The following is a 17,845-nucleotide window of genomic DNA, read 5'->3' on the forward strand; positions in this document are numbered from 1 at the left end:
TGAGGAAGATTCTTTGCAACAGATGGATTGCCAAATGGTGAAAGTGCTCTGTGTGGTACCACAAAACACTGCGCGCTGGCATGAGGAGGTGCCCACCGTGCGTGGTCACAGTTATAACATGCTGTTTGTCAAACACAGTGTAAGCATAAGGCATAGAGATGTGAGGGCGTAGATGTAGCTAAGTGTCTTTTAACTTTTAAAGGGGTATTGTTTGTGATTAATCAGTGTTTTCTGCCTTATAGGCCTGCCTCGTCCCCTCAGCTTTCACATGATGATACTCATTCACGCATTGAACATTATGCTAGCAGGTATGAGACCAGCTGGACGTTAGGCAGATCTTTCTCTAAACAATCATTTAAAAAATTCCAAAGGCTGTCTGCTGCCTGAGTGGGTCTTAAAGAAACATAGGGTCTGGGGTTTTCTTCTCCAGGCTCTGGGATGCAGGGTATAACCCATGTTTGCTACTAACCAGCCTTCCACTAACTTGCATGCCAGTACATGTGTGTGCTTAGAAATGGCCGCTAGGTTCCGTGGGGGGGGTCTTTGTTAAGCTGTGCACTCAGTTTGCACAGGGTTTAATTACCCTGGTGTAATCATACAGTTCAGAAGAGCAAAAGTCTCCAAACTTTACGACAATCTGAAATGCCATTTTAATGTTAAGTAATTCACCACGTGGATTACCACAAACAGGATCTTCTCTTGATTTGGAGGATAAAAATCATTGGTATATTACCGCTTCAGTTGTCTTCTCCACTTTCATATGGCTCTGAAGAATCACAAAGTGGATTAATTGCACAGATAGGAAAAATAACATGCTTTTCCACTGAGGAAGCAAGTTGGCAAGGTTTGAGATAATGAATGTTATTGCAACCTCCTCATTCTGTGTCCCAAAATCATTTGATAATTTGATAATATGATAATTCTTGGAATTATACAGTGTGTTTAGGAGGGACTAGCTGTTGAAAACCAGTGAGAAATGACTAATCATTTCAGTTCTGATGATGGCATTGCCTGGTACAGAACAATCTGTGTAGTCCCCTAGCATCATAAAGCCTTTCTGTTCTTGGGGAATTAATCATGAGTTGAATAAAATCTCAGAGAAAGATTTGGAAATTTGAAGAGATTAAAAGTGAATTTAGCCAGGTCATCGTAATTAAAAAGCAATTATTCATGATAGTTTATTGCAAAACCTTTTGGTAATCAACAGAGAGTGTAAATTCATCTGAGCTTCAAATTCTCTAAGTCATCAAAAACATCACACTCTTTTAATTCTTTCAGGAATGTTAAAGCAAACAAAGTTTATGAGAAATAGAATTTATTTTAATGAGTCTGCTTGTTTTTCCACAGGCTAGCAGAAATGGAGAACAGCAATGGTTCTTACCTAAATGACAGTATTTCACCTAATGAGAGCATGTAAGTAGGTCGTTTTAGTATTTTTGATGTGAGTTTTCTTCTGAAGGTTAATAACTTTTAATAAAATTCTGTAGTAGTCTGTGCCACGCTTGGATCAATTTCGTGATGAGCTCTTGTTCTTTGAATTTATATAGTAGTGTCTGGATTTATGGCTTTAACACTGAATTTTTGCAACAGATGATTAATACTTTCAAAATAAAATAACTGATTTTCTCAAAAAAATATTCAGTAAATACTTCCCAAATTACTTGGAAAAAATGTGCATCATCTAATGTGTTCTAAGGAAAAAGATGAAAAGATATCCCTTTTATCTGAACTGCAATTAATCGTGTTAAATTACTGTAAGGGCAGAATGTCAATCAAAAGTCTGTTGGGGCTGTGCAGAAAAATTTGGCCTGTAAATAGGAGAAATATATTACAAGGATAAGCCATGAGATAATCATTCTCACCATAATATATTACAAGTAGTAAGCTTTAAACATATTGCTAACAAGCACTGAGTTACTAATTTAAATATAAAAACATATATAAAGTGAAAGGAATGTAGTCTGAAAAGTTTAAGGAATGGTTCAGTGTGATGTCATACTGAGACCTTTTTGTGGTTTTCCAACATGATATATTTGTCTGTCACTATCTTCTTGATTTTGTTTCTTCTCTGAAGTAGCATAGAACCAAAAAACGAACTGTGAATAGCATGTTTGAAAACAGGAGAGAAGTACAGAAGTCACTGTGGTGCTTGAAAATTAGGTCTTAGTTCGTTGACTGTATAGAAGTCATAGCACAGATTCCAAATCATTCACATATTTTTTAAAAAATATTTTTTTCTACAGTAATCTCATTCTTAGAACGGCTTTAAGATTTTTCTGAAAATTCAGACAATCTTCTTGCTGAATTTGCAGAGTTCCTTTAAAGTGCTGTGCTGCCAATTTTCATTCATGCATTCAGATTCCAAATCATTTGTAAGGATGTTTGTGAGCCAGTGAAATGTTCACAGATAGTAATAAAGCAGTTTCTTTCTGTGTTTTGAAATGGTTTCTCTTTTGACTTGGTAGGATTGCTACCAATTAACTTTGAAAGGAAATTGTGTGTATAACCAAATTTGTTGTTTTAATATATTGGTTCCAAGAGCAGAAAGTTAAACTGACACGTGAAAACTGACACATACACTGTCAGGCTGGTTTTGAGCAGTTAATGAGAACTTTGTTTCCAAGCTGAGTGTCATTTTTGGATTGTTGTCATTGTATTATTACATACAGATTTTCCTGTTGTTCTGATTAAAATATTTCAGTGTCCTTAGTCAGAAAATCATACATAAGCTGTATTGTTTTTATTGCAGCTTCGTCTCACCGAGCAGTTCATTCTCTGGCTAATTAAAAGCTCTATTAATGTGATTAAGTTAATAACAGAACCACTGATGAGTAAAACACAGAATATTTATTCTTTTACAGTACAAACTAAGTAATGAATTGATTTAGTTTGTACTGTAAAAGAATAAATATTCTGTGTTTTAGAAGAAATAAGATCTGGATTGAAATTGCAGTAAATTCAAGGCTCACAATAAATTTACAGGAGCAACTGAGTTTTGTTTGTTAGATGCCCTATAGATATTACTTGCTAATGTTCTCATAGAGTTTGGCTTAAAATTACAGTTAGAATGTCATACAAATGGGCACGTTGTTGAGGGGAAATAAAGAGAAAATGCCTGTATGTACAGACAGAAAACATTTCAACGTGTGTTGTCATCACAATTATCTATACAAAATGCACGCAGGTTAAAAGTCACACAAGACAATGTCTTGGAGTATGGCATTATGCTGCAATACTTCTCACTGTTAATTTGCTGTAGCTGCTTACAAATTCAGGAATAGGCAAGCCTTTAAAAATTTGTTTAAAAAGAAGAAATTATGTCTGTGAAAAATTTAGTATTTCTCATTTATGAACTAGTAGTAATGTGCTCTGCATTGCTTTAACAGTCCTGCAGTGTATAAAACGGCATCATTAACGTTTTCAATAATAGAATGCAACAGGAAATATTCTAAATTTTGAGCAGTAACAGCTATTCCAAATGTCTGTTAAATTCTGGTAACAGGAAAAAAATAAAGCTAGACTGAAGTATTTTGTTTTAAGTATTACCATAAAAGCAAGATTCAGAACAAATCTGTAGGTTTTTTTCTGTGATTGGCTGGAGGTGTTGCTACCTTTCATGGTTTCTTAGAGCTACTGCTGGTGTTAGCTGCATAGCTTAGAGCCTGAATGCTATTCCATAGAGCCTGAAAAGTACATCCGTTTGATTCTCTGAGATAGTTAAGGTCTTCTGAACTCAGTTTGCTTTTTTTCTCTCAGAGACTTCTCTGTTTCAACTGCCTGATAGTTTCAGGGGCAATAAAATAAAGAAATGGTTCACTTATACTGAATAGAATATTTTTATATTCTGAAAGTGTACATCACTTGCAATTTCAAAAAAAAAGGAAAAAAAAGCAAAGTATTTGGATGCCTTTATTAAATAAGAAGAGTTAGTATAAAAATAGATGCCACTCCTTTTCTTGAAGAACCTTTGTGGAACATAGGTCAAGCAGGATAAGATTTTTTCTCGAGCGGATTTCAAATTTAAGTTAGGCAAAAGAGGAAAGCTGTGATTGTCAGCTATAGCCAAGCTATGCTTTAAATATGGGAGAAGCAGTCTGAAAGAGAGGTCAGTTCTACAGAGGGGGAAAATTACCGTAGACTTAAGTTGAACAGTTTAGTGGATTTTGTCTTGAGGGAGGTATATTGCTCTGCTTTTTGTTGAAAGAGTTCCGTGAATTTCTAAGAACAGCCTGGTTTATCTTCCTCTGTTTTTTAGCGATGATGAACACTTGTTAATCCAGCACTACTGCCAAAGTCTGAACCAGGAATCCCCCCTGAGCCAGCCCCGAAGCCCTGCCCAGATCTTGATTTCTCTGGAGAGCGAAGAAAGAGGTGAACTGGAGAGAATTCTTGCAGATCTGGAAGAAGAAAATCGGTGAGTTACACTGTCATCTGGAGCAATGATCATCTGCACACTAAAGATACAAATGGAAAGAGGGAAAGCTAATAAAACCCTGCATTTAGAATGTCTTTTAAATTAAGTTCATTCGGTTAAGTCTGCCTAAGCCATTCATGGTTTTCTTTCTGTAAGAGGTGATGAGGCTGAAATTGTGTCATTATTAACTCATTCCTATGTTCAGTGCAGTGATGAGTCAGCACTGAACCTTCAAAATGATGAGCTGCAAACAAATGTATGGGTCACTTAATATCCTTGTGATTATGGTGCCACTTCCAACAAGCTCTGCTAGCTGCATTTCATAACATTTCCTTTTGTTCCACTGTTTGATTTATTTCCATGGTGGCAGTGAGCTTCGTACCAGTCTTACCATGCTGTTATGTGAACAAAGGATGTGCTGGTTTCTTCACTCTAGTCTGGAAGGGGCAGAGGGTGGTTCTTGGAAAGACGTGCATTTCTCAGGAAGGATATGTGAAGTTTTGAGAAGACCTCAATTCATTTGAAGTAAAGAGTCTGCGTAATAATTGCTATTCAGCTAGATAGAAATCATCCTGTAGCATTTTTAGGGATAAAATGAGTTATGAGTTTGCATTTACTTCAGAAGAAAATGAGTGTTTTTGCAGTAGCTAAAAATGGATCCTTTTTTCTTTCTATTTGTTTGGTTTTATTTGTTGCCATTTCTTCAGCCTTTCAGTACCGAATATCATGTAGCCCTCTTTCTAATTTGAAGTTTAATTGAAGTTGCCTTCATTAATCGAAAAAAAACCACCCAAATGGTTTCTTGCAGCGTCACAACACTGCAGTCCTGATTCTACGGTACACTGGAGCCATATGCCATCAGCATAGAAAACTGGTAATCTTGACATTGATAGATTAATAGTTGCAACCAAGAACTTCTAAAATCAGAATGTAAGATAAAAATTTTTAGATCTACAAAAAGCACATTTTTTTTGTCTTCTCCTGTCTTCAGCTTTTATGGTATTGTATACTGGCATTTTCACGCTCCTTTTTCTTGCTTCTGCAAGAGCTAGATACTTTTGTCTTGTTTACGTTGAGGGTGTAATGCAGTAATCATTTACCTTAGGAATGTCAAGGAAATAACTGCAAGAGTTGGCAGTGCTATAGATCTTCTCTTCATGCAGAAGTCTTCTTTTGATGCTAGTAATCAATTATAGTGCCTCCATCACCCCATCATCTCTACGAGACTGTGGTTGGGACTTGTTCACAAAGAGTGTAGCCTGGACTTGCAGAACAACTTGAGTTGATTTTGGCAAATAGAAGCTAAGCTGAAATAAGCTGAAATAAGCTATTCTGTCACCTAGAATAGGAGGAAGATGTAAATCTGCCTTGTCCTTCGCTCTGGACTTGCATCAGCTAGTCTCCTGCAGATTAGGTCTGTATTTCTGTATAATATGCTTCAACTAGGAAAAGAGAAGAGCTCTTGTCCCTAAATATCAGTTTTTACTTTGATGTAGACCTTTCTCTGTAAGCCTGCAGGGGCAGAAGTAATTAGTATAATTAGTAGATTGTTTCACACCATTTTTTTTTTCATTAAGGTTGATATTTGTTTTAAAATTGCTTTTAATCCACCTTTATTTTCTCATGCACTACTGTTTGCGGTAGTGTTGCACCCTCTCTGAATCAGACTACAAAATCTTCAGGCCAGGTCAAGCTTTAGATCAAATTGCCAGATCTGGCTGTTTTCTGTGAGAAATCAGTAGCAGAGAAGACTTGGAGAAATGTTACATCCTGCCTGAAAAAAGCTGGGGCGATGTCTGACAGACCCCTGTCTGAGCCTCATCCTTCTTGAAAACACTGACTTCTCTTACTCTGTGGATAGTCCATTGGTACCTGTAATGAAACCGAACTTGGCTTGTCCAGATGTAACTAAAGCTGAGGACAAGGCATTATTTGAAGCTTCTTTCCGTTCATTACCTAAATGCTCTGCAAAGTTAATAAACAGGAGACTGAGAAATAAAGAGGACCAGTCAAGAACTCACATTTTTCAGGAGGACTGGGGAGAATGTAGAGGATTGATGAGGCATAAAGGATGAGGAAAGGGTTTTGGACAGCAAGCTGTAGTACAGACAAAGCCCTTCTTCAACAAACAGCAGTCAGATTTTGTTGGAAACAAACTCCAGGCTTTCTAATACATCGTACATAAAGCCCAAGTACTTTCTAATGTGGAGGAGAATCAACATTTTAAAATAAGCCATCGTACTGCATTTTCAGGACTTCTGTAGTTTAAAAGTAGTGGGTAATTGATACAATGGAAATAATAAGATAGCTTAGTTTTCAGGGACGTCATTGTTTTAAACAGCGCCGGGTAGTGAATCGTGGAAGAAGAACAAAAATCGGAATGATTTTCTGTCTGAATTCCAAACAAGTTGCTCACTTGGAAAGCAAGATGACTCTTAAAGCAGCCTGGTTTTAGATTAGATTAAAAAGTTGGTATGTGAGCATTAGTGTTACCTTGAGTTATGTAACTTTATGTTCTGAAAAATTCCTTTGGAGGATGCGTGTTTTAAATTTTAGTATTATCCTTATTTAATATAATAACTTCGGTGAGGACTAACACATTCAAAGATAACAGATGAGAATTATACTTCACAAAGACCTGCTCTGAGGTTTGCCAATTCAACAAGAGCCATAAAGTGTAAGCTGGACTATAGTCTGTGGTTTTCTCATTTCTGCTATTAGAGGCTTAGTTTCTAGCGGGATGCCACCACAAGCAGCCTCTGCTTTTATGGATGATTCAGGTCTAAAAGCAGCAGGAATTGAGAGGTCTTGTTCTTCAGGGCAATGTGGAAGTCTCACTGCTGTGATTTTCATTGATTATGACAAAATCATGACTTTTGTCTCTCTGCAAACGTCTCTGCAAACTTCTATAAATAACTTGTACTTAAAATAACGAGGCAGAAGCTCAAAAGAGAACAGGTTGTTGCTTTTTGTCCTGATAGATTGTCACACCAAGGTGACTGATTTTATACAGGAAACTGATTCCTGTCACAAAAATAAACCATTCAGACAGGATCAGTCAGGAGCCATTCATATACTTACCTACCTTTAAAAAACGTTTTTGTCCTTTTAGATTTGTCTTCTCTAGTCTTTCTCCTGTGAGTCTGTTTGAAACTTTTTGGCTGTTAAAAAGGTAGTCAATGAACTGTGATCTAATTTCTTTTATCACCCTGGTTCTGGTGCATTAAAGCGTGTTCTTCACATGTTACTTCTAACAATAACCTCCACGTAAGCATTGCTTATTACCGTAGCGTGAAGACAAGGTGAGTCTGTTGCTGGAAATGGGGCTGGATGTGTTGCAAATCATGTTGTGATTTCCCTGTCCTCAGTGCAGCCTTAGGGTGAGTGGACTGTTTCATTTTTGTTGTAAATACTTCAGGTCTTGTCACTGGAGTGCCTCTCCTTCCTGGTGCTGAGCAAGATGTGACACTTGTTCCAGGGAAGGCATGTGGCTAGAAGGCAAGCAGTGCTAGATAAACAGTCCTCTCTTCATGGCTGTATTGACGGAAGTTTTGTTGCATACACTTCTGATGGATTTTGACAATGAGGATTTAGCTCTCCCTGCTGTATTTTATTATTTTATAGTTACAGTCAGCATATGCGTTCACTTCTCAGCAGCTATTGGGAAAGCTGCATTAAGTACCAACAAGAAGCAATACTAAGATATTCAAAACACTTCATTGTCATTCCGCTTTTTCTTCTGCTCTCCACAGTTTCCTCCTTTTAAAAAAGCCCTTCTCCCTTTTGCTTCTTGTTTTTATTTTTCCTCATCTCATTCGAGCTGTTTATAAAATTCTGACCTCCATTTGGATTTCAGCTGCAATTTCTGGTCTCCAGACATTTCCATTTTGACTTGACAAAGGCTCTTTGAAATTGAAAATTTGAGGTTTGGTTTTGGACAGTTCTAAGAGTTCTGCTGCCTGTTTTGAATTCTTCTGAAATGAATTATCCAAATCATGAACTAACCTAGCTGTGACACACTTCTGAATGTTTTTATTTTATTTTGTGGCGGTTTATTTTTTTCAATTCCAAGGACCTCTTGTTAGATATTAATTATTTATCTAGTAGAATTTTGAGATCTTGGTGCTTTTGTAGTTGCAGTATGACTGCTGTAAATAATTTATACCTAAAACTTGACAGTTCAATAATTTATATTTGCTAAAATCTGAACATTTTAGAGAATAATTTCAATTGGTGAAACTGTTTTATTTGAGCATTAGGCCTTCAGACTCACACTTAGTTTTACATCACATTGAATACTGTGATAAGACCATTTCTTGGTGTATCCAATGGACATAAAGTAATCGTGCTGTTGAAGACAGTATTGCTATATAAGACAAAAACACAAACACTTATAAAAATGCCAAAAAAAAACATTCCAAAATTTCTTTGAGAGTGAATATATTTCTGTAACAAGACAGATTTTTTGTGTCCATCTAAAGCAGTATAAAGCATAGATTGTAGAGGAGGATGTACCGTACTATAATTATAAGGACTGCATGATTTTGTTACAAGACAGTCTCAAAACTTTTTGCAAATAGTTAAAATACTTTTCTGTTCTTTTAATGATTTAAAAGGTGAATGTTTCCTAACAGTTTTGTTGACTCAATCCCTCTAACACACTTCTGTAAAAGGGAGACTTCTCTCTTGTTCTCTCATTAATTCCCCAGCTCTTAGATGTACTCTAACAAGAACGTCTCCAGGCTGAGCTATTTGCCTTTCCTTTGCTTTTCTGACTTGCACTGGAAGCGCAATGGGCTGTGAGCCACTGGAGAAGCAATGACATGCCAAATCTCAAAGCTGCCGTTTTCAAGCAGCTGTAGCGTTCTTCCAAACCTGACTGGACTCCTTGACTAAGTTATTTCTGTATAGTTGCCAGTAGCCAGAAAGTGATGTATTTCTAAATATGCTGTGGCTCCTTTTGATATTTATTTTGGCACTGAAAAAGTGGAACTAGATCTTCGGAATGTGGAGCATCATAAGTAAGCAGCGGCAGTCTAATGAGGAATGGAGGCAGGCAGTTCATTCACCCGCTTTGTCCATTTCTTCAAGCCACTAATTTTCTGTAGGCAGATGAAGAATAACCCAAATTCACAAATTTTCAATTGCCTCTGAGAGGAATACTCAGCAAATGGGGTCCACTAGGATTTCTCTCACCAGGCAGTTAATCCTGCCATTGATAGATGTGATTAATAACTCATGAGCTCTTTACTGCCCATTTCTTTCCAGTTGCATAAATCAAGGTTACATTGCATACTTCCCCTGTTATTTTTCTTCATGAATGCTTGAAAGAGGTGCAAGCATTGTTAATGAAATCTATTTTTTTCTTTGACTCTTTCTCCTACTGAAGTATAATATATTTTCCCGGGGATCAGAAGATGCATTAACTTTGTTTGTTTGTGACATCCAGTTGTGAAAGTCATCCAGCGAGGCTGGGTTTCTGAGTATCGCCAGTCCTCGCTCGGTCACATTCATTTAGAGAAGATTATGCTTTCATTTCTCCTTTCTCTTTTATGCTGAAAATGTGAGACAGCACCTTTCCTCAGGACACAGATGCTGTGTTCTGAGAGCTGTGGACACTTCCTTGGATGCCTGGCTTGCAGCAGCATTTCTGTTTCACCGCATAGCTTAAAACTATTCCAGAGGTGGGAATAAAAACAGATTGTTCTCTCCCCGAGGAGGTTTGTAGAGCAACTTTCAAATGATTTCTTTCTTTCTGACATTTGAGCTTTTTTCCTCTATGTAAATACAATTCCCTGTATGTTAGATCTCATACAACTGATAAATTCAGACACCTCTGTTTGGGTAATGTGCAGTATCCTTTACAGCAATCTTTTTTTCCTGTAGCATTTCAGAAAGAGTTTTAAACTATTCTGTATCAGACATGAAGACGTTTTTATCTGAATTACTCCTTGATCCTCAATTGTTTTTCAGTACCATAGTTACTGGAGGGACTTCTCTGTCTTGATACTTGAAGGCATAATTGTAGATTCTTTGTAGCAGTGATTACATTGTAGGTATGACCAACTGCATTTGTTTGGTTTCCCTTAGGGTAGTAGTAAATCTTTTGCTTTACAGCACTTTGAGACTTTCTAAGTCTGCTGTTCGTAGAGTATTGCTGCCTTACGCATCTGTGAAACTCCTCACAGGAAATTGATAGCCACAGTCTACAGACTTTCTGAAAAACAAGCTTAATGATCAATAGTATGAAAACTTTACTGTGCAGTAGGACTCTGTGCAGTACTGTTGTCTTTCTCATTCCTGTTCCTTTTTGTATTCTTATTAGTTATTCACCAGTTCATTCAGCTAGCAGTATAGAAAACATTAAGTCTCATGAAAGGCAGCACCCATTACAGCCCTTCTTTCTTTCTACTTAAAGCAAAAATCTTTTTTTTAAAAAAGAAAACTGTTTCATTTGGAAGAAAATAACTTTTTTAGCACCTTCTTAATTTGTCATCCACAAGTTTTTCTCATTTGGCAGTTATTTAGGAATTTTTTAGGAGAACTTGTCAACCCCTTTCATGAAGTGGAATTTTTATAGCTATTCACAGAATAACGAAAATAATACAGATTATGTCTAACAGAAGCTACTGAGCACTCTCTGTAGTCTCTGTCCACTCCTTGTGTGGGCTTTAGAGAAGGAAGGATATCCCTGTGGGATGATATTCTGAGGGTTGCCACTGTCTCAAGTTAGGATGCATCCACCATGCAGTTGCACTGGGGCAGAATTGCAATATTTGAGGGGCAGTCAGCAGTCTGTCTTTATCCTTGGCATTGTTTCATTATCCATGTGACACTGCTTTGGTTCTTGTTCTGGCCGCAAAAATGTACCTTCAGAAATGTTTCAGAGCTTAATAATCCTTATTGGGAGGTTTCTGAGGCGCTAGTTAGCCTTCGGACCAGAATGTCAGAGTGCATTGCAGTCTGCAGGCAAAACTGGAAAAAGTGCCTTCTCTCACAACCTCAAGTAAAAGCAAGTTGGGAAAAAAAAATGAAATCTGGGTCACTGCTTGTGATGAGTAAGCAGTTAGCAGCCTACCATCTATGGAGCCATTTCCCCCCCTCTGGGAAGCAGTAGAGGAACATCAGAGCAACAAAATCCCAGAGCAGGTTATTAGGCCTCCCTTGTGTACAACGTTTCTGCTACCAGATACCATTTTTCCATTGTTGGATTGTTAACCCCACTAAGGTTTCATGTTATACATATGTTATTATAGATCATAATAATCTATGGAGGGTTTTACCGGAATGAAACCAGAGCTCTATGCAATAGAAGAACAAGCTTTGCAGTGTCATAATGTCACAGTAGATGGTAGCACTGTAGAGAGTCCAGACTAAGGTGGAAATTAAAGCCCATCAAATTACTGAAACACAGAGGAGTTTAATTTTAGAGCTAGACTGTAAATGCAATTGCACATATAAAGGAAGGAGAATTATGTGACCTAATTAATGAGAGCAGAGGCGCAAATGAACTCTTAAATTCTGTGGTTCACTCTGAATTTTTTAGTGTCCTTCTTTCTTTCTTAATTTTCTCATCTGTGAAATGGATAGGTTGGCCAGGTGGTGTAAGCTTTGATTAGTGTTTGTTAAGTGCTTTGATTGCTCTTTTAGCACTAATCACTACACTTGTGTGTTTATGCTTGGTAGTGAAGAGGCAATCTGACTTCTACTAGCAACCATAAAATGCAGGAAGCTGAGGACTGAACTCAGGACATGTTGTACTTACAGTGCTGGATGGTGTCTGGAGCCCAGCCAGCCTTCTGCTTTATGTGCCCTGGAAAGGAATTAATTTTGAACTCTCATGACGCAGAGAGCCTTTAGGCAGTACTTGTATCACAGTTCCACAGTCTGTCTGCTGTGTGCAAATCTATGAGGTGTAATCCTACATGGATTTGGAATCAGCAGAATCTAAGGCAGGTGCTGCAGCTGAGCTTCTGTCTCTCTGGTCGCTGCAGGTGTCACATCACAGGAGAGGAGGTCCGTTCCGACTGCCTGTGGCAGAGGGCAGCCTGTTCAATCCTGTTCTGCTTGGTAAAGCTTTACCTCTCTGTCGCTTTTCAACAGAAACTTGCAAGCAGAGTACGACCGTTTGAAGCAACAGCATGATCACAAAGGATTATCTCCACTGCCGTCCCCACCAGAGATGATGCCAGTTTCTCCACAGAGTCCCCGCGATGCTGAACTCATTGCAGAAGCCAAACTGCTTCGCCAGCACAAGGGCCGCCTGGAGGCCAGGATGCAGATTCTGGAGGATCACAACAAACAGCTGGAGTCACAGCTGCACAGGCTGAGGCAGCTGCTGGAGCAGGCGAGTCCTCAGGCCTTTTCTGAGATCTCTATGGAGTGATTTTCCAAACAGGGTGTGAACTGTTACCCATAATGATAGCATACCACAAAATCATATCTGTAGAGACTAGTCAGCAAAAAATGTTAAATTGTTCAAAAGTGACTTCAGGAGGCAAGGTAAAATCATGTTTCAGTGTTCTTATTTAGTCTTCTTTTCCGTTTTATTCAGAATTTAGATGTCAGTTGTTTGGATATACTTAAAAATAAGCAGAAAATTGGGTGTATTCACGGTATAAATAAAAAATACAGAGACACAAAGACTTGTGCAACTGTATCAAACTGCTAATAACAATTTCTTCTTTTTTCCCTCAACTTTCAGCCACAGGCAGATGCCAAGGTGAATGGTACAACACTGTCATCTCCTTCTACCTCTTTGCAGAGGTCAGACAGCAGTCAGCCAATGCTTCTTCGTGTAGTTGGCAGCCAGACTTCAGAAACCATGGGTAAGATAACAAAGTTCAGATTGTCATAAAAAATAATTATAGTCCCATTTTCCAGGAAAAAAATAATCTTTAAAGGCACAAGCTATTCTGCTGCCTTGTTTTGTTCAAGTGAGAATGAAGTAGACATTTGCAATAGTCTTCGATGTCACCTGGCTCTTTACATTTTCATTGTGGCTCAGGCTTTTGGTTCTGATGAGGATGTGCACAGTAGCGTAGATATTTTGACTTTAAATGCACAGATCAGTCAGGGCTTGAATTCTGAAAACAAACATCACAAAGAAACTAATTAACTGTTTTATTCAGATTGACTTTCAGCTATTAAGCATAACATGGCTGATTGAAATGTACATAGTATTAATTAGGGCAAAGAGATTAAATGTATGATTAATCATCCCCATGTTAACTGAGGTGATGGTATTTTTAATATGTCATTGCTCGAGCAGTAGAATAGAGCTGTCACTCTCCAGCAGCTCATGTAGTGTCTCTTCTAAGTAAATGTCATATGAGTTGTGGAATAAGGTTAAGTAATAATATGCCATGAATAGAGACTGGAAATGTTATTTCGGTGCTTTCATTAACTGTTCTGTAGCATCTTCCTGATTTCCTGTCTGTTTTATAATTAGTGAGTATTTATTAGCTAGTGGTAAGGATTTTCTGTTAGTGAAATGCAGTCATGTGTTGCAGCATCTTTAAGGAAGAGTACTTAAATTACTTCAGCAAAATAATATTTGAAATCGGAAAATAGCATTCAGCTTCATAAATAAAAATATTTTAAGCATACATCTAAGAGAGGCTTTCTGGGGAAGTGGAAGTCTAAAGTGGAAGCTTTTCCCTTCACTGTGGTTAGAGAAAGTCTGTCACAGTGAGAAGTGGAATTGAAAAGAGATGTTCTGGTTGGCCTGAAGTGCCATAGTTGTGGGAGATGCAGCTTGTGAAGGAGTTCTGTCTTCCCTCCTGAGTGTGGATGGAAATGTCAGCTTGTACTGGTATCAAACAAGATGCATTCTGTAGGCTCTACCACCAAAAAAAACGTGAAATAAATTGTAGGAATGCTTAAGTTAAATACTGGGGACAAGAGTACAATGACAGATAATGGGAATTTCATTTAATTCCTTCTGTAATTACGTTACTAGTGAGTAAATATTTTGCTGTGGAGTAATTTTCAGTGACTTTCTGAAGAAATGTCATGAATTTCATCATTCTAAGTATGGTAATTAAAAAGTCTTATAGTTTCATATTTTTTTCCTTTAGTAGGCTAGAAATACAATAATGTACTTGCTTTCATTTGACTTGATCTAAAATAATTCCCATTTAATTTGTGAGACTGGAATTAATTAACATGCACATAATCATATTAACTGCTAAAACTTTTTTTATTTGAAACAGATGTTTAGACATGAAATGGGTTTTTTTTGTTTGTTTGATTGAGACAATGTGTGGAAGAACAGTGAGATGCTGTGCTGTTATCAGTATGATCATGTTGAGACTCAGCAGTGCAACAGGATCAGCAGTAAGGAACAGAGCTTATAAAAAGAATTACTAGTCATAGCTAATACTGTTTCACACCAGAAAGCATTGTTTGCTAGTTGGAGAGTTTTTTCAAAGCACAAATTAAAGTATTCTGAAATTGTGAATGGAACCAGAATGGTGTTATAAATAATGCTTTCATACAAGAAGCTCGCTCCCAGTAATGAGGGAGTCATAATTTTCAAGCAAATGCCAAGCATCTATAGGTCTCTAAAGACAATGATATAATATAGTGGTAGCTTTTATGTATTTTTGTTTCTGACAGGAAACCTGTCTCTCTGCTTTCACGAAGAGCGCTTACTGTAAAAACCTTTTTGCCAGTGGTGTTGTCCGACCTTTTGCTGAAAGCAGCAACCCACTCATAGCTTAATTTGCAAATCCCTTGACCACCAGACACCTAGGCAAGTTGAAAGTCTTTAATGGGAAGGCCCAGATCTTTGGCTTTCCCCTCCATGTAGTGGTAATGGAGGTTCTCTGAGCCATGTGAGCCAAGAGGTTGTTGCTGAACTTCAGGTCATTCAGGTGCCAGCTGAACATTTGTGATCCACCCAGCTCTCCATGACCCTTACAAAATGCAAGTGGGGAAGGCTCATTTGGGTAGAGAGGTAATGAAGCTCTGAAGATTGCTTGTCTGGTGTCTTGTGTTATTTACAAGGAAGTGCTCAGAAAAATCATCCAAATGGGAAAGAACAAACTAGTGCATTTTAAGTAAAGTAACAGCAGTATTGAGGGTAAACACAATTCAATTTATAACAGCACTTACCAGGATATTTGGAATTCCATACCTGTTGCCAGTTTGTCTAAGGTTCTTAGCCATGACGGCAGAACTACTGCCCTCTTCTTAGAATCTTCAGTTGTTTTCTGCAGGCATGCTTACAAGGTACTCAGCTTGGGTAGATGTGGTAAGATTTTGCTCTAAGTTTGACCTTGGCATCCAGTAGAGGCTGGAAGGACATTCATTTTGCTAAGGCACCTCTGTTGGTGTAGCACTTGATGCAAAAATATCTTATGATGTGAGTTGAGTGTTACTGGCTTGTGAACCCAACACCAGTAGAAAAAGCTGAACAGGCTGCAGCAGTCTCAGCAGCTATTTTTTAAACCATTAATGGAATAAGAAAAACTGTTGATATGAATTACGTGCTTCTTGCAGATGCTTTACCTCATTTTGTTACCAGTAATTCTTGACCATTGAGTCTTTTGAAACTCCTGGCCCTAAGGTGAGGCCAACAGTAAGCCAAGTCATAAGGAGTATATACAGCTGGGAAGTGCTCCTTCAGTAGCATCCCTTTTAGTAGACTTCACGCTACTGTGGAGCACTGACAATGTTTAAAGAGTCTTAAAGCAAACAGCACATTAGGTGATTTATTACTGAAGTTGAGTAGGGCAAGACATATTAGAAAAAAGGACCCTTAAGTCATTTTCAAAATAAGGATGAACTTCTCTGTGATTATTACAAAAGACAAAATCGGTTTTGTATTTTGATAGGGATAAATGAAATCTAGTAAAAGAGGAGGATCTCACTGAAAGTATCATTTGGGTATATTCTCTTTTTAGGTGTTTTATTCCTATGAGAAGCAAGGGTTCTACAGTAAAATAAACTGATTGATTTTGCTTATTGGAAACCATGACCAAAATAACTCCAGTTAAAATAAAGTATATTGAATTTCCCATTAAGCTACTGCCCTATAATCAGGTTATAGAAATTATGTGGCGGGAGAGATGTATTCCGCTTTATTAAACTGCTGCTAAACCCTTTTAAAGTACAATTGAATGTTCTTGGAGTGCCAATCTGATGCAATTAAACTGTCAGAAATATTAATAGTGATGCAGATGAGAATCTTGGTTTCTACTGACTTGGGCAGCTAGGTAAAGCAGCGCTAATGTGCATCCAGCACTATTAGAAAGCTGCTCAATAGCAGCACTCACAACAGCAGTTTCTTTTACCATTAATAGAATAAGAGAAGCTGAAAGGAGGAGCGTTGTCTATAGAACTAAATGTTCCAAGCAGACGTTTTGTCCCACTTCTTTTACCAGAGCAGGTTATTTCTTAAATTTCTTATTACAAATTTAAATCAGGGTTAATTGTGTAAAATCCATTGCTTAATTTTACTTAGATCCTTCAATTTTAAAGAAAAAAGAGCGAGAAGCATAATAGTAAATAAAATCCACATTGACCATTTTCAATACATATTGTAAGCAGAGAATGTGGTTAAGTCACTGACCTTAGCTTCATGAAGGACATATGCAATAGTGGGATGTTACCACCTGATTTCCTAGTAGTGCTTCAGTGCAGTGGTTTGGATCTGCTTTCCAGGTGAGGATGACCTGCTCAGCCCTCCCCAGGACACAAGCACAGGTTTGGAGGAAGTGATGGAGCAGCTTAACAACTCCTTCCCCAGTTCCAGAGGTAAGCCCTGCTGCCCGGGAGCATGTGCCAGTGGAGGAGGGCATCACTCTCTTGTAAACAAGCTGTGGATGTTCTGGGGCAGAACGGAAGTTAAAACTGCATTCTCTTCCTTCATGTTTTCAGGTGTTTGGGTTTTGGTTTCCGTTTTTTTGCTGTTACTTTTTTTTATTTTACCAATTGCTGTAGATAAACCTGTCCCGTTTAGAGTGGAGAAGCAGCCTGCCCCTCCTTTACCTTAAGGTACGTCCACAGCTAGATAAGTGGATGAAACAGCATCCTCTCCGACTCTTGTTTCCTTAGCTTTTTATTCTTTTCCCTTTTGGCTGTGTTCCTTTTCTCACAGCTTCTCTCCTTCAGGCTGTCCCCTTTCTGATTTATTTCAGTACATCCTACCACGTTTTTCTTCCTTCCTTTTTCCAAGAAGAACGTGCTTCTAAATAATATTAAATTCTAAATCAGAATTCTTAACCGTGTAGCACGTAAGTTCAGAGTGACAGAGGAAAAACAAGATGGTGGCTTGTTTGTGCAGCGTAGGCTGTGTACGGCCACAGCATTTCTTTCAGTGCTTCTATTTTATTCATTCCTGTCGTTTGCTCAAGGTAGACATTTGTATTTTTTGAAATTTGTTTTTTCACCAAGGAGGGGTCTTTTCTGAGTCCAGCTGAAATA

The 17,845-nt window shown here is 37.9% G+C and overlaps 1 protein-coding gene across 19 annotated transcripts in view; it reads left to right on the forward strand.

Moving 5' to 3' along the window:
• Positions 1-17,845, forward strand: part of DMD (dystrophin) — a 1,007,484-nt gene that overhangs the window by 976,533 nt on the left and 13,106 nt on the right. For 8 of the 19 annotated variants that reach the window (XM_021408134.1, XM_021408081.1, XM_021408098.1 and 5 more), the window contains 6 exons: positions 243-308; positions 1,348-1,413; positions 4,256-4,414; positions 12,518-12,761; positions 13,119-13,242; positions 17,084-17,176. In XM_021408134.1, the coding sequence (XP_021263809.1) occupies positions 243-308; positions 1,348-1,413; positions 4,256-4,414; positions 12,518-12,761; positions 13,119-13,242; positions 17,084-17,176 (752 nt within the window). Of the gene's footprint in view, positions 1-242; positions 309-1,347; positions 1,414-4,255; positions 4,415-12,517; positions 12,762-13,118; positions 13,243-17,083; positions 17,177-17,299; positions 17,417-17,845 lie in introns of all 19 variants that reach the window. The other 11 variants (XM_021408061.1, XM_021408052.1, XM_021408155.1 and 8 more) reach the window with 3 other exon arrangements.

The sequence above is a fragment of the Numida meleagris genome, chromosome 1 (assembly GCF_002078875.1).
Source record: "Numida meleagris isolate 19003 breed g44 Domestic line chromosome 1, NumMel1.0, whole genome shotgun sequence".
Taxonomy (NCBI): Eukaryota; Metazoa; Chordata; class Aves; order Galliformes; family Numididae; genus Numida; species Numida meleagris.